At 42.2% G+C, this 14,704-nt stretch overlaps 1 protein-coding gene across 2 annotated transcripts in view; it reads left to right on the top strand.

The window, feature by feature from the left end:
• The window catches only part of NAV1 (neuron navigator 1), a 220,006-nt gene that overhangs the window by 66,831 nt on the left and 138,471 nt on the right, over nucleotides 1-14,704 (top strand). For both annotated transcript variants that reach the window (XM_069756486.1, XM_069756487.1), the window contains exons 6-10: nucleotides 1,677-1,953; nucleotides 4,196-4,850; nucleotides 4,937-5,296; nucleotides 10,982-11,023; nucleotides 14,206-14,348. In XM_069756486.1, the coding sequence (XP_069612587.1) occupies nucleotides 1,677-1,953; nucleotides 4,196-4,850; nucleotides 4,937-5,296; nucleotides 10,982-11,023; nucleotides 14,206-14,348 (1,477 nt within the window). The remainder of the gene's footprint in view (nucleotides 1-1,676; nucleotides 1,954-4,195; nucleotides 4,851-4,936; nucleotides 5,297-10,981; nucleotides 11,024-14,205; nucleotides 14,349-14,704) is intronic.

The following is a 14,704-nucleotide window of genomic DNA, read 5'->3' as shown; positions in this document are numbered from 1 at the left end:
TTTCCTAACAGTACGGTACTTCTTTTATATTTACTGAACTTCAGTTATGCATGTTGCTAGTTAATAGTAATCCACTTACCAATATAGCCTGTTACTGTATGATTCCAGTAAGAACAGTAGGTGTTCACATTCAACCCTCTGCCATCTTGAAAATATATGGAATTTGAAAGAAACAGTGTTGCCACCTTATGCCATGTGTAATGAAGTACCAACTTACAAAAAATTAACTATTTCCAAAATATTAGAAAATTTTTGAAAATACTCCTCAGCATGGAACTGCCCAAAACATCATATCTACCCCAAAATTATATAGGTAAATAAAAACATTGTCTCAGGACACAAAAAACAAGCCCTCACAGCTCTATATCCCGAAAATTGAAAACGTTACTGTTCTTTGAAAATGACACCAGGAAATTTTTTATTTTTTCTTACTAATTTCTGAATTTATTTTACCACTTACCGTATATACTCGAGTATAAGCCGACCTGAGTATAACCCGAGGCACCTACTTTTGCCACTGAAGACTGGGTAAGCTTAATGACTCGAGTATAAGCCGGGTATGCATTGTCCCCCCATCCCTGTCCTGCTATGTGTGGCTCCCCATTCCCTGTCCTGGTATGAATTCCTCCCCGTCACTGTCCCTATCTGCATGCCTCCCCCATTTCCTGTCCTGGTATGAATGTTTCCCCGGTTCAGTCCCTGTATGCCTGCCTCCCAGTTTAGTCCCTGTATGCATGCCTTCCCTGTCCCTGTCATTGTATGCATTCTTCCCCCTTCCCCGTCCTGGTATGAATGCCGCCCCATCCCTGTGTGCATGACTCCTCTGTCCTGGTATGAATGCCTCCCCCGTTCAGTCCCTATATTCATGCCTCCCCATCCCTGTCCCTGTATGCATCCCTCCCCATCCCTGTCCCTGTATGCATGCCTCCCCCTTAACTGCTCTGCTATGAATACCTCCCCATCCCTGTCCCTGTATGCATGCCTCCCCCTTCCCTGCCCTGCTATGAATGCCTCCCCCTTCCCTGTCCTGGTATGCATGCCTCCTTATCCCCTATCTCTGTGTGCATGTTTCCTAATGAAAAAAAAATCAAAACATCCTACTCACCTACCTGCGCGCCCTCGGTGCTGGCACTGCATCTTTTTCTGGCCGCCGGCGCCTGCCTGCAGTTCTTCCTGCCGAACGATCACGTGGTACCGCTCATTAAGGTAATGAATATGCGCTCCATGCCTATGGGAGTGGAGACGCGTCCATATTCATCACCTTAATGAGCGGTACCACGTGACCACTCGGCAGGAAGAGCTGCAGACAGGCAGATGCAGTGCCAGCACCAAGGATGCACAGGTAGGTGAGTATGATATGTGAGCCGGCTCCTGTCACATGCTGCCTCGCGGCCCCCCTTCCCCACTGGCTTTCTGTACCATGACTCGTGTATAAGCCCAGGGGGGGGGGGGGGTTGGGTGTTTTCAGCACAAAAAAATTGTCCTTAAGGGGTTAATGTCAGTTTCTCCAGAATTGTGGCAGTGATTACGACACTAAAGAGATATTTCTAGCGGCTATACACCCTCCAAGACTTTGTGCTTAGTTTATACTGACCGTTTTGGCTGATGGCCTCACTGTAACATGACATGTTAAATATCCATTCTTACATATGTGTATGTGTTCATTTTCTCCACAGCTACGCACTGATTCTGAAAAACGCTCACTGGTTGAGAGTGGATTAAGCTGGCACAGTGAATCTGAAGAGCGAGGCCCACGCAGGATGGAGTATGACAGCGGAAGCCTAAAGTCAGAGCATGGCTCCTCCCGCTGGCGCAGAGATAAAAATGATGATACTCCAAAATCTGATGTTAAAAAACCTGTCAGTCTAGGACAGCCATTGCGGAAAGGAAAAAACCCTCCGGTTGGTGTTACATCTCCTATTACCCAAACTGGACAAACAGTTTCTAAAGGAGGTACGAAATGCTGATGTTATACCGATCTGCTAAGGATATGTGTACATGTTGTGTATTTGGATGCAGACATTTCTGTGCCATTTCTGCATCTCTTGGCAGGAAAAACGCAGCTGACAATATGTGCATTTTCTGATGCGTTTTTCACCAATGATCGCTAGTTGTAGCTTATAAAGCTAGTTGAAAGAAAAAGCTTATATAAATTGAAGATAGATGGATAGATAGATATCCGGCAGAAATATAATTTCACGACCCCACAACACATTAGTGCCTTGCGTGTGGAGTTTATTTTACATTTATTTACGTAATAAACAAATTAAAAAAAAACATTTTTTTCAATCAGCAAAGGTAAAGCAGACAGATGTGAGCTGATATTATCAGGCTGGGAAGGTATGTGTGTATAAAAATACACAAAGAAAAATACTTTAATAAAGTAAACACTGCCCACACTTTTTCTCATTTTCAGACTGTTTTTATAGCGTCTTTGACTGCATTGAAGTCAATGGGTGAAAAAACGCTGAAAGAATTCTCATGCATTAGAATTAAATCTGCACTAAATCTGCAAGTCACAAATAAGGAACATGCACATGAGACTTCAGGATTCTCATTTACTTTGCTGGCATCAGGAAACTCTTTGGCTATGTGCACATGTTGTGGATTAGGCTTAGGAATTTCTGGTGCGGATTCTGCATCTCTTGGCAGAAAACGCAGGTGCGGAGTTGTCGTGTTTTTTGTGCGGATATTGTGCGCTTTTGCTGCGGATTTTGTGCGGATTTACTGCGTTTTTTACCCCTGCGGATTTCTATAATGGAATGGGTACAAAAACACTGCAGATCCGCAAAAAAGAAGTGACATGCTACTTCTTTTAATCCGCAGCGTTTCCGCACGGAATTTTCCGCACCATCAGCACAGCGTTTTTTTTTTCACATTGATTTACATTGTATTGTAAATCACTTGCGGATCTGCAGCGTTTGGATTTTGTGACAAATCCGCTAGGCAAAAACGCTGCAAAATTGCAATGTGTGCACACAGCCACAGTTAGCAACTCAAAATACTAAAATACAGTGGGGAGTTTTTGTAAATATTCCTGTCCTATTAATAAACTTTTAGGACATATTTGACTTTTTAAATTGACAAAATATCTATGTATTAAAAGGGGTTCCCCAGATTAAAACTGCCCAAACCACGGGCAGCATGAATCACAGCCTGGCATGCTGCTGTATTTCAGAGGAAACCTAGTTTGAGAAGTCAGCTGATGACGTCCCTGGCTAGCGTTTCCATGCTACGCTTTGGTTGATTGATAGATCTCTCCGTATGTACACACATGGAGGAGACCTGTCAATCAATTAAAGTGGGGCAGGGAGAAGCTGTGGGATGTCATTGGATTGGTAAGTTCTCTACCTATGAGGAAATGTGATTGGATAAGATGTTATCAGAGCACGCTCGGGCGCTAATCAAGTCTTTTTGTTGTGCTCAAAAAATGTTCGAGTCCCCACAGCTGCATGTCTCAGCGCTGTTCAACAGCCGCAACATATGCAGGGGTCAGCTGTTTGTTAGGCAATCGCTGCACGTGTTGCGGCTGTCTAACTGCCACAAGGCATGCAGGGGCGGGGAATCGTACATAATATTCGAGCTCGCCGAAGTCACTCGGTTAGCACCAGAATGTGATCAGATAACACCTTATCTGAGGACGTTCGCTCATCACTAGCATTCCCTTAATGACAGGTCCCCTTTAAATTAAAAGTTTCCTTACTGGCAGCAATGCAGCTACAATTAGTAAATGCGATGCACTCACCCTTATACTCCATTCCATCCCAAAGCCATATCCCTGATCCTCCCTTTTTACATGTGATGCAGCCGCCACGTCCCATGTGCCTGACATAACCACTGCTGCGATAGGTGGAGCGCGCGGATAGTTCCTAATTGCTGGCAGCTGCAGTCCCATTGTCCTTCCAAAGCTGCCAGACATATTAGAATTGGAATACACACGGTTCAGGCCAGCAGTGAGATGATGCTGCTATATCAAACTGCCAGTTAAATAGGATCGACCACCACCCGGCCCCCCAGCAACCAGTCAGGAACTAGGGAGCTGTACACTTTGGAAGAAAGATGATGGCACAAACTCTAAATCTATAATGCATGTTAAGAATTATAATCATAATTAACTAATTTGAGTTTCATTTCTTGTTGTACAGCATATTTGATCGATATTTGATCTTATTTGATATGTGTTATTTTTCAACAGCTAAGCCTGAACAGAAAGCAACTGATAAGTGTAAACTGACCATAAAAACTGCTGGGCTGCAGAGGTCATCTTCTGATGCAGGACGAGATCCACGCTCACCTGATGCCAAGAAACCACCCTCAGGTATTGCTCGTCCAGGGTCAACTTTTGGCTACAAGAAACCCATTGCACCGTCTTCTCCACTCACTGGTAATTCAGCAACATTAGGAAAAACTCCAAAATCTTCAGGGATTCCTGTGAAACCTTCTTCAGGGTCTGTAAGTGGAAACCGGAAGACTAGCTTAGACGTCTCGGGGGGACCAGAGCCTGGATTCCTTTCTCCATCTGCCCGCACAAATATACAGTACCGTAGCCTTCCGCGGCCTGCCAAATCTAGCTCTATTAGTGTTACTGGAGGTAGAAGTGCCAGCCGGCCACTGAGCAGCAGTGTGGATGCAAGTCTTGTGCCAGTGCAAGGAAAGCATTTGGGGACGCCATCTTCCCGTCTTAAGGAGCCATCAAAAGTTGGCGGAGGGCGACTGGGAGTGAACCAAACTGATCGTGAAAAAGAGAAGGCTAAAGCAAAGGCTGTAGCTCAAGACACAGAGTGCCGAACAAACACAAAAAATGAAGTAGAAGTAAATGTGAAGGAAGCAGCACAAACTACGCCTCAGAGGTGGGCCTGGCTTGCTGAAAATGTCTTCATATTTTATCTATATACAAATCTTTTTTTCCTTGATTATTTTTAATCTTTTCTTCTAGGGCAATCACAAAACCTTTCATGAAGACACCAACCTTATCAAATCTAGATAAAGTCAACTCAAACAGCCTAGATTTTACTCCTTCTGTTCCAGAATTGCCAAATAAACAGCTAGACTTCCCTACAAGTGTTGCTTGTCTGACACCTAGCCCTGCTCCTATATTAAACATCAATTCAGCCAGCTTTTCCCAGGGACTGAGTAACCTTAGAATGTACCCCAAATTATCAGGGTTACACCGTAGTATGGAGTCACTCCCACTCACTATCAGTGTCCCTCCTGCCCAGTACGCTGGAGATGGAAATGATCAAACACCAGATACTGGATGGAATGATGGCAATCTCAAGTCTCCTGCACCAGAGAGGTAATCTTATTTTTTATTCTGAAACTAGTGACATAAACATTTAATTGATTCATTTATATGGAAATGTATTTGCAAGAAAAAAAGTGTCTTTTGCATAGTATAGGTTGCTTCATCAATTTTAATCAATAGTTCTTAGAATAATAATAAGTTCCACAATTGGGTGTGTTAAATAAAATGTTCCTGTGCTAAGATAATGTTATAAATGTTCCCCTGCTGTGTACTGTGTAATGTCTGACTGTGCAGGGACATGGTCTGATTTTCACATAGGTGTTTAGATAAAAACATGTGAATGAGGCCTAAAGCAGCATACAAAGAACGTACAGCTGACATCTTTTTTTTCATTAACATGTCTATCTATTCTGTAATCCTATATTATTTCAAAACACTCTTTTTCGGTGATTCCTTTGTATCTCTGTTCATACTGCACCCACACGCACAAATGATACACTATTTGAAAGGTAAACTTGCCCCCTTCAGCAAGAAAATAGCCAAACAAACCACACATCCATGATGTGATCACAAAATACATTTTAAACATTAATTTTCATAAAACTACAGTAAGGAAAATGACCTGCAGGTGGCATCACACTACCCCAAAGCATACTAATAAAAAGCTGATACAAATCCTAACATTTGCCTTGGGGCTTTCCAGCTTGCCGATCTCCTTGCCCAGCCGATTTCAGGCAGGTACATATAAAATATTTGCTACATATGTGGAAGTAGAATAAAAGTAAAACTTTACCTGTTTAAGACTTTAGCTTTAAAACTGAACATATAAATGAATGAAGCCTAAAAGGGACTGGACAGGTTATGAATCATCAGATTTTCCATGTTATTGGACAGTCATTGAAAAGTCTATCTTCTAAGGTTGCAGCTTATTGGTGACCTGGAGTCACCTCTGGTTCCAAGTAAAAAACTGCAGCGTTGACATAACTCAGACTGTACATTGTTTCCCGATGTGAGAGATTGGTGGAAACAACCTTGCAAAAATTAAAAAAAAAATCCAACCGTAGGGAAATAAAAAAGGTAAAATAATCTGCAGATATTATTTTTTTTTTAAAGGGATATTCCCAATTATTATACAATGGTGTAAAAACGCTCAGTTCTGGGGTCAATTCTCCTTCATCATTTTTACTGTCAAAGTGGCACTGCTGTACAGGGAGCTGCTCCGTTCACATACACAGGGCTGTGTTGCACTTCCTTACACTGCAGATAGATGGCAGTGCTGCTATGGAGGGGGAAAAAATGCTGCTGCCCCTGTTCTTTTGCAAAGTCCTGACAATCAGAACCCTTCTGATCAGTAAGTAAAATACCATTATGTTTAATGTTGGGGGCTCTCCTTTAGGCTGGAGTCACACACAACATATAAAAAATCGGTCCGTTTTAAACGGACGATAATCGCGGAAATGGTCCCTGAACTGTGATCCATATGTCATCCGTGTGCAGTGCGAGGCTGCGATTTTCTCACATGTAAGCATCTGTGTGACATCCGTATGACATGCGTATGGCGAGATTTTCTCCCCGGCTTGCAAAATGGACATATAATGGATCCACGGGCTCAAAAATTTGTGAATATATATATATATATATATATATATATATATATATATATATACACAGTACTGACCAAAAGTTTGGACACACCTCAATTAAAGATTTTTCTGTATTTTCATGACTATGAAAATTGTAAATTAATTCACACTGAAGGCATCAAAACTATGAATTAACGCATGTGGAATTATATACTTAACAAAAAAGTGTGAAACAACTGAAAATATGTCGTATATTCTAGGTTCTTCAAAGTAGCCACCTTTTGCTTTGATGACTGCTTTGCACACTCTTGGCATTCTCTTGATAAGCTTAAAGAGGTAGTCACCGTAAATGGTCTTCCAACAATCTTGAAGGAGTTCCCAGAGATGCTTAGCACTTGTTGGCCCTTTTGCCTTCACTCTGCGGTCCAGCTCACCCCAAACCATCTCCGTTGGGTTCAGGTCTGGTGACTGTGGAGGCCAGGTCATCTGGCGTAGCACCCCATCACTCTCCTTCTTCGTCAAATAGCCCTTACACAGCCTGGAGGTGTGATTGAGGTCATTGTCCTGTTGAAAAATAAATGATGGTCCAACTAAACGCAAACTGGATGGAATAGCATGCCGCTGCAAGATGCTGTGGTAGCCATGCTGGTTCAGTATGCCTTCAATTTTGAATAAATCCCCAACAGTGTCACCAGCAAAGCACCCCCACACCATCACACCTCCTCCTCCATGCTTCACGGTGGCAACCAGGCATGTAGAGTCCATCTGTTCACCTTTTCTGCGTCGCACAAAGATACGGTGGTTGGAACCAAAGATATCAAATTTGGACTCATCAGACCAAAGCACAGACTTCCACTGGTCTAATGTCCATTCCTTGTGTTCTTTAGCCCAAACAAGTCTCTTCTGCTTGTTGCCTGCCCTGAGCAGTGGTTTCCTAGCAGCTATTTTACCATGAAGGCCTGCTGCACAAAGTCTCCTCTGAACAGGTGTTGTAGAGATGTGTCTGCTGCTAGAACTCTGTGTGGCATTGACCTGGTCTCCAATCTGAGCTGCTGTTAACCTGCAAATTCTGAGGCTCGTGACTCAGATAAACTTATCCTCAGAAGCAGAGGTGACTCTTGGTCTTCCTTTCCTGCGGTGGTCCTCATTTGAGCCAGTTTCTTTGTAGCGCTTGATGGTTTTTGCAACTGCACTTGGGTACACTTTCAAAGTTTTCCCAATTTTTTGGACTGACTGACCTTCATTTCTTAAAGTAATGATGGCCACTCATTTTTCTTTACTTAGCTGCTTTTTTCTTGCCATGATACAAATTCTAACAGTCTATTCAGTAGGACTATCAGCTGTGTATCCACCAGACTTCTGCTCAACACAACTGATGGTCCCAACCTCATTTGTAAGGCAAGAAATCCCACTTATTAAACCTGACGGGGCACACCTGTGAAGTGAAAACCATTCCCGGTGACTACCTCTTGAAGCTCATCAAGAGAATGCCAAGAGTGTGCAAAGCAGTCATCAAAGCAAAATGTGACTACTTTGAAGAACCTAGAATATAAGACATATTTTCAGTTGTTTCACACTTTTTTGTTAAGTATATAATTCCACATGTGTTAATTCATAGTTTTGATGCCTTTAGTGTGAATTTACAGTTTTCATAGTCATGAAAATACAGAAAAATCTATAAATGAGAAGGTGTGTCCAAACTTTTGGTCTGGGCTGTATGTATATATATATATATATATATATATATATGTATATATATATATATATATACATATATATACAGTGGGGCAAAAAAGTATTTAGTCAGTCAGCAATAGTGCAAGTTCCACCACTTAAAAAGATGAGAGGTGTCTGTAATTTACATCATAGGTAGACCTCAACTATGGGAGACAAACTGAGAAAAAAAAATCCAGAAAATCACATTGTCTGTTTTTTTAACATTTTATTTGCATATTATGGTGGAAAATAAGTATTTGGTCAGAAACAAACAATCAAGATTTCTGGCTCTCACAGACTTGTAACTTCTTCTTTAAGAGTCTCCTCTTTCCTCCACTCATTACCTGTAGTAATGACACCTGTTTAAACTTGTTATCAGTATAAAAAGACACCTGTGCACACCCTCAAACAGTCTGACTCCAAACTCCACTATGGTGAAGACCAAAGAGCTGTCAAAGGACACCAGAAACAAAATTGTAGCCCTGCACCAGGCTGGGAAGACTGAATCTGCAATAGCCAACCAGCTTGGAGTGAAGAAATCAACAGTGGGAGCAATAATTAGAAAATGGAAGACATACAAGACCACTGATAATCTCCCTCAATCTGGGGCTCCATGCAAAATCCCACCCCGTGGGGTCAGAATGATCACAAGAACGGTGAGCAAAAATCCCAGAACCATGCGGGGGGACCTAGTGAATGAACTGCAGAGAGCTGGGACCAATGTAACAAGGCCTACTATAAGTAACACACTACGCCACCATGGACTCAGATCCTGCAGTGCCAGACGTGTCCCACAGCTTAAGCCAGTACATGTCCGGGCCCGTCTGAAGTTTGCTAGAGAGCATTTGGATGATCCAGAGGAGTTTTTGGAGAATGTCCTATGGTCTGATGAAACCAAACTGGAACTGTTTGGTAGAAACACAACTTGTCGTGTTTGGAGGAAAAAGAATACTGAGTTGCATCCATCAAACACCATACCTACTGTAAAGCATGGTGGTGGAAACATCATGCTTTGGCGCTGTTTCTCTGCAAAGGGGCCAGGACGACTGATCCGGGTACATGAAAGAATGAATGGGGCCATGTATCGTGAGATTTTGAGTGCAAACCTCATTCCATCAGCAAGGGCATTGAAGATGAAACGTGGCTGGGTCTTTCAACATGACAATGATCCAAAGCACACCGCCAGGGCAACGAAGGAGTGGCTTCGTAACAAGCATTTCAAGGTCCTGGAGTGGCCTAGCCAGTCTCCAGATCTCAACCCTATAGAAAACCTTTGGAGGGAGTTGAAAGTCCGTGTTGCCAAGCGAAAAGCCAAAAACATCACTGCTCTAGAGGAGATCTGCATGGAGGAATTGGCCAACATACCAACAACAGTGTGTGGCAACCTTGTGAAGACTTACAGAAAACGTTTGACCTCTGTCATTGCCAACAAAGGATATATTACAAAGTATTGAGATGAAATTTTGTTTCTGACCAAATACTTATTTTCCACCATAATATGCAAATAAAATGTTAAAAAAACAGACAATGTGATTTTCTGGATTTTTTTTTCTCAGTTTGTCTCCCATAGTTGAGGTCTACCTATGATGTAAATTACAGACACCTCTCATCTTTTTAAGTGGTGGAACTTGCACTATTGCTGACTGACTAAATACTTTTTTGCCCCACTGTATATACGCTATGTCAGTGAGATACATACCTCTCTATGTTCATCATCTCATTAAATACATTTACATTTGACCTGCTTAATTTTCCTGAAATGGCCTGCGCCCCCGACAACCAATGTGTGAAAATTTTGCACGGTCCAACTAGTTTTCATAATTCCACCTCAATTACAATCCAATTTTCTTCTTGGTGTTTGAATATCATTGTAGAGGAGAGCATTTAGACATGATATAAAGATATTTTATTTTTTACACAGATGTCCATATCTACTTGTTTTTGAAGGTATTGGGCCACATTTATCAATATTGTCTAATATAATGTGTTAACGTAGACTCATCGGTCTTACACAACCCATTATTTGGCTATCTTTGTTCCAGAAATTTGACCGAAAACTGTTACACATTTGTTTGGCGTATTGTGTTGTGCACTATGCCATGCCGCTGTCCCAGAAAGCCACCCCCTTTACCCAGGCCCCGAGGTGCCAAAAGTGTTTACGACACATAATATGACAGAAGTCTTTTTTTTGCTAAGAAATCTGACTCACTCAACTTAATAATTATGCCTATTTTTATTACAAACAGTCAGGGCTGCCAATTTATACTGTATTAGGTATAACTTATTTTTAGAATGTATTCTACTTCTATAGTCCACCTGTTGTATTTATAATTTTATATGCCCACCCCTCGACCATATCCTCGACTATGCACACTTATACTCAAAACTGCACGCCATATTGTTTGCTGTGTGTAACTGTTCAACTTTACTTCCACAGTGCTGTCCAGGACCGAAACACATTGCCAAAAAAAGGATTAAGGTATGTTTTTACAGCCCTTAGGTCTCAACAGCCCTTAGGTCTCTTCCAACATTGGACATACAGCTACATCCAGTTTTTGGTTCCCATCGTTGATGCAGGCTCTGGAGCGGAGCCTGCATAGTTCTCTGGCAGATGTTGGCTGGCGGTGCCTACCTCTGAACTCCACCTTTTGCTGTCAATCTCTGACACCCGTATTTACAGTGTATGAATTGGAGGGAAGGAGAGCGCGACGCTGCAAGTGCCCAATACTCCCTGTGACATGATCACAGAGTGCTGTTGTGCTTCCATGGCAGTACTCCAGTAAGGATTAGCCTTTGGCTGGCATTCATAGGAGACCATTGTTTTTACTATATACTGAAATACTGTGGTACTGCTGTATATAGTGTAACTGATAGATGATCACAGGTTTAAGTACCCTACAGGGGCTAAAAATAATGTACGGTAAAGAAAAAAAAATGAAAAATTATATAAAAAATATAAAAATTTGAATTATTCCACTTGTCCCCATTAAAGATTAAAAAAAAACTGTGGCATTGTTTTGTCTGATCTATGAAATGCAAAATTAATTACCCTTATTGGCAAAGCTCATAAAGAAAATATAACACCAGTATTACAATTTTTCTGGTCACGGCAACACCACAAAAAATGCATTTATAAGCGAATGCATCTTAAAATGGTATTAATAAAAATGTCAGCTCACCATATAAAAAAACAAGCCCTCATATGGCTACGTTAAAGGGAGAATAAAAACAATTAAGGTTTTTTAAGAAGAGAAGGAAAACACAAAAGTGTAAGTGTAAAGTCTTGTCCACTTCATATTTAATAAAGATTACACTTTTTATGAGCTTTTTGTTTCTGGTCATTTGCTATATTTATATAGGAGTTTCACTCCTTAAAGGTGTATTGCCATCTCTAAGATCATATCCTAATAGGTGTAATAATAATAATGTTAGAAAATACCTCCAATTAGAAATGTAGTATAGTTTTTCTGATTTGCTAAGTCTCTTTACTCATGTGCAGGCATTGCAGTAGGTTAGTTATCAATGGTTACAACCACTAGCAACTAGCTAACTTAGGCCGGGATCAGACTAGCGTATGGCATGTGATGTGAGAGCATCGGATGCGATATACTAATGACCCTCAGCTTCTGCTCTGCTGTGAGTGGGAGCCGAGTGTCATGCCAATGTGCTCCGATCCTCTCGCACAGAGCGGATCGGACCACAGCTGCGGAGGAGGCGGAGAAATGAGTTCCATCAGCTTCGATGATATCCGAGTGATGTGCGTTGTCTCACACGCACCATAGGCTTCTATGGGTGCGAGTGAATCGAGACTCGGCCGATTGTTTGTGACAATCACTGCATGCTACAATTTCTTTCGCACGTTGAAAATGGCCTAGAAAAAAACGGTGATGGGAGCTGCACCATAGATGAATACTGGTCCGAATGCTGTGCAATGTTTTATTGCATAGCACTCGTCCGTATTCATCGCTAGTCTGACCCCGGCTGTACTGTCACTTCATCAGTGGTTCTATACCTTGTATACCTAGTTAGTGTGTTGATACTTAAGATCTTGCAATGCCTGCAAATGAGGAAAGATGGGAATACCACTTTCAGTATGTATAATAATTATTGACGCACCATGATCAATACTCTATGATGCCCCCAGCCACCCCTCCATAGTATAATGCCCCCACAGCTCCTCGACATACAATATGATGCCCCCAGCCACCCCTCCATAGTATCATGTCCCCACAGCTCCTCGATATACACTATGATGCCCTCAGCCACCACTCCATAGTATAATGCCCCCACAGCTCCTCGACATAGAATATGATGCCCCCAGCCACCCCTCCATAGTATGATGTCCCCACAGCTCCTCGATATACAATATGATGACCCAAGCCACCCCTCCATAGTATGTTGCCCCCACAGCTTCTTCACATACAATATGATGTCCCGAGCCACCCCTGCACATTATGATGCCCCCACAGCTCCTCCACATACAATATCATGCCTCAGGCACCCTTCCATGGTACGATGCTCCTCCACATTTAGTATGATGCCTCCAGCCACCCCTCCATTGTATAAAGCCCCCTCAGCTCATCCACCTGCAATATGATGCCTCCAGCCACCCCCCCATAGTATGATGCCTCCACAGCTTCTCCACAATACAATATGATGCCCCCAGCCACCCCTTCATAATATGATGCCCCACAGCTCCTCCACATACAATATGATGTCCCTAGCAACCCCTCCATAGTATAATGCCCCCAAAGCTCCTCCACTTACAATATGATGCCCCCAGCTACCCCATAATAGTATGATACCCCCTCAGCTCCTCCACATGCAATATGATGTCCCCCAGCCACCCCTCAATAGTATAATGCCCCCACGGCTCCTCCACATACTTTATGATTCCCCAGCCATTCCTCCATAGTATAATGCCCCCATAGCTCCTCCACTTACAATATGATGCCCCCAGCTACCCCTTAATAGTATGATGCCCCCACGGCTCCTCCACATGCAATTTGATGTCCCCAGCCCCCCCCCCCCCCCCCTTAGCACTGGCTGAAATGGGTGGGGGTGGGGTGATCTTTAACAGTCTGTATCACAGCCTGGATTTCAGCTACAACAGCTGATATTCTCAACTTTACAGTTTACAGTGAGACCAGGATCGCTGCTGTAGTCGCGTCCTAGCTGCAGTATCTACTCTCATGGGAATGCCAGAGGCGCCTCACACCTTAATATCTCAGGCTGGGTTGGGGCCAGAGAGGTAATTCTTAGCTGTCGCCATGATCTAGGCTGAGATATGACCATTAGTAACCAGAACATATTTTAAGCATATTTGGCTACTGAGTTGCCATCCTGAAAGGATTACAATACATTCTTGGCTGGGAAAGGGTAAAATCCTCCACTATTTGCCACCCTCAGATCTGGCACAAAGGAGAATTATAACATTCCTTACCAGTCCCAAGGGAATGTTTGCTTTCTCCCTTGTGACGGAGTCTGCACTGACATGGTGTAAAACTATTCTTAATCACGCATTTTTATTTTGTATCGTATGTCTGCCATTCTCCTAGCTAAATTCTGTCCTCTGGCACTATTGTACTAATGAATTATTGTTCAAGAAGCTACTTTACACTCCTGAGCTTACATTATTTTATTGCGATTTTAACTTATCAGGTACCAATCACATTCTCAGGATGAACCCAAGGAGAGGCGTCATTCACACACCATCGGAGGCATTCAAGATAGTGATGATTTATCTCCTCTACCTCCTCCTTTACCACTTACTAATGTAGGAAAACCTCATTTAGCATGTTTGGGTGAGTTTGTAACATAAAAATAAACCTAGATATGATCATTTTTCACTGACGCAATGTTGACATTTCCAATAGCAGTCATTTTGGGCAGTCATTTTAACCTAAGCCAGCATTCTGGCCCCCATCTAGTATTAGAATAGAAGCTGTGGGAGATGGGAAGGTGATTATGATTATGATCATGTTTTGCTTTGTTACAGGGTTGAAAATCACCTTTAATTTGCTATCATATATTTGGAAAAAGTGTAAAAAAAAATAATATATTTGATACAGAACATGTGCTTTTTCTTTCCACAATTGAATTTATTATTTTTTGTCTAAACCTAAGCTAGAAAAACGTATCTTTAGACATATTTAGAATA

Source organism: Ranitomeya imitator, chromosome 3, assembly GCF_032444005.1.
Source record: "Ranitomeya imitator isolate aRanImi1 chromosome 3, aRanImi1.pri, whole genome shotgun sequence".
NCBI classification, from domain to species: domain Eukaryota; kingdom Metazoa; phylum Chordata; class Amphibia; order Anura; family Dendrobatidae; genus Ranitomeya; species Ranitomeya imitator.
The sequence above is the reverse complement of the archived record's forward strand: the minus strand, read 5'-3'. Positions and strand labels throughout refer to the sequence as shown.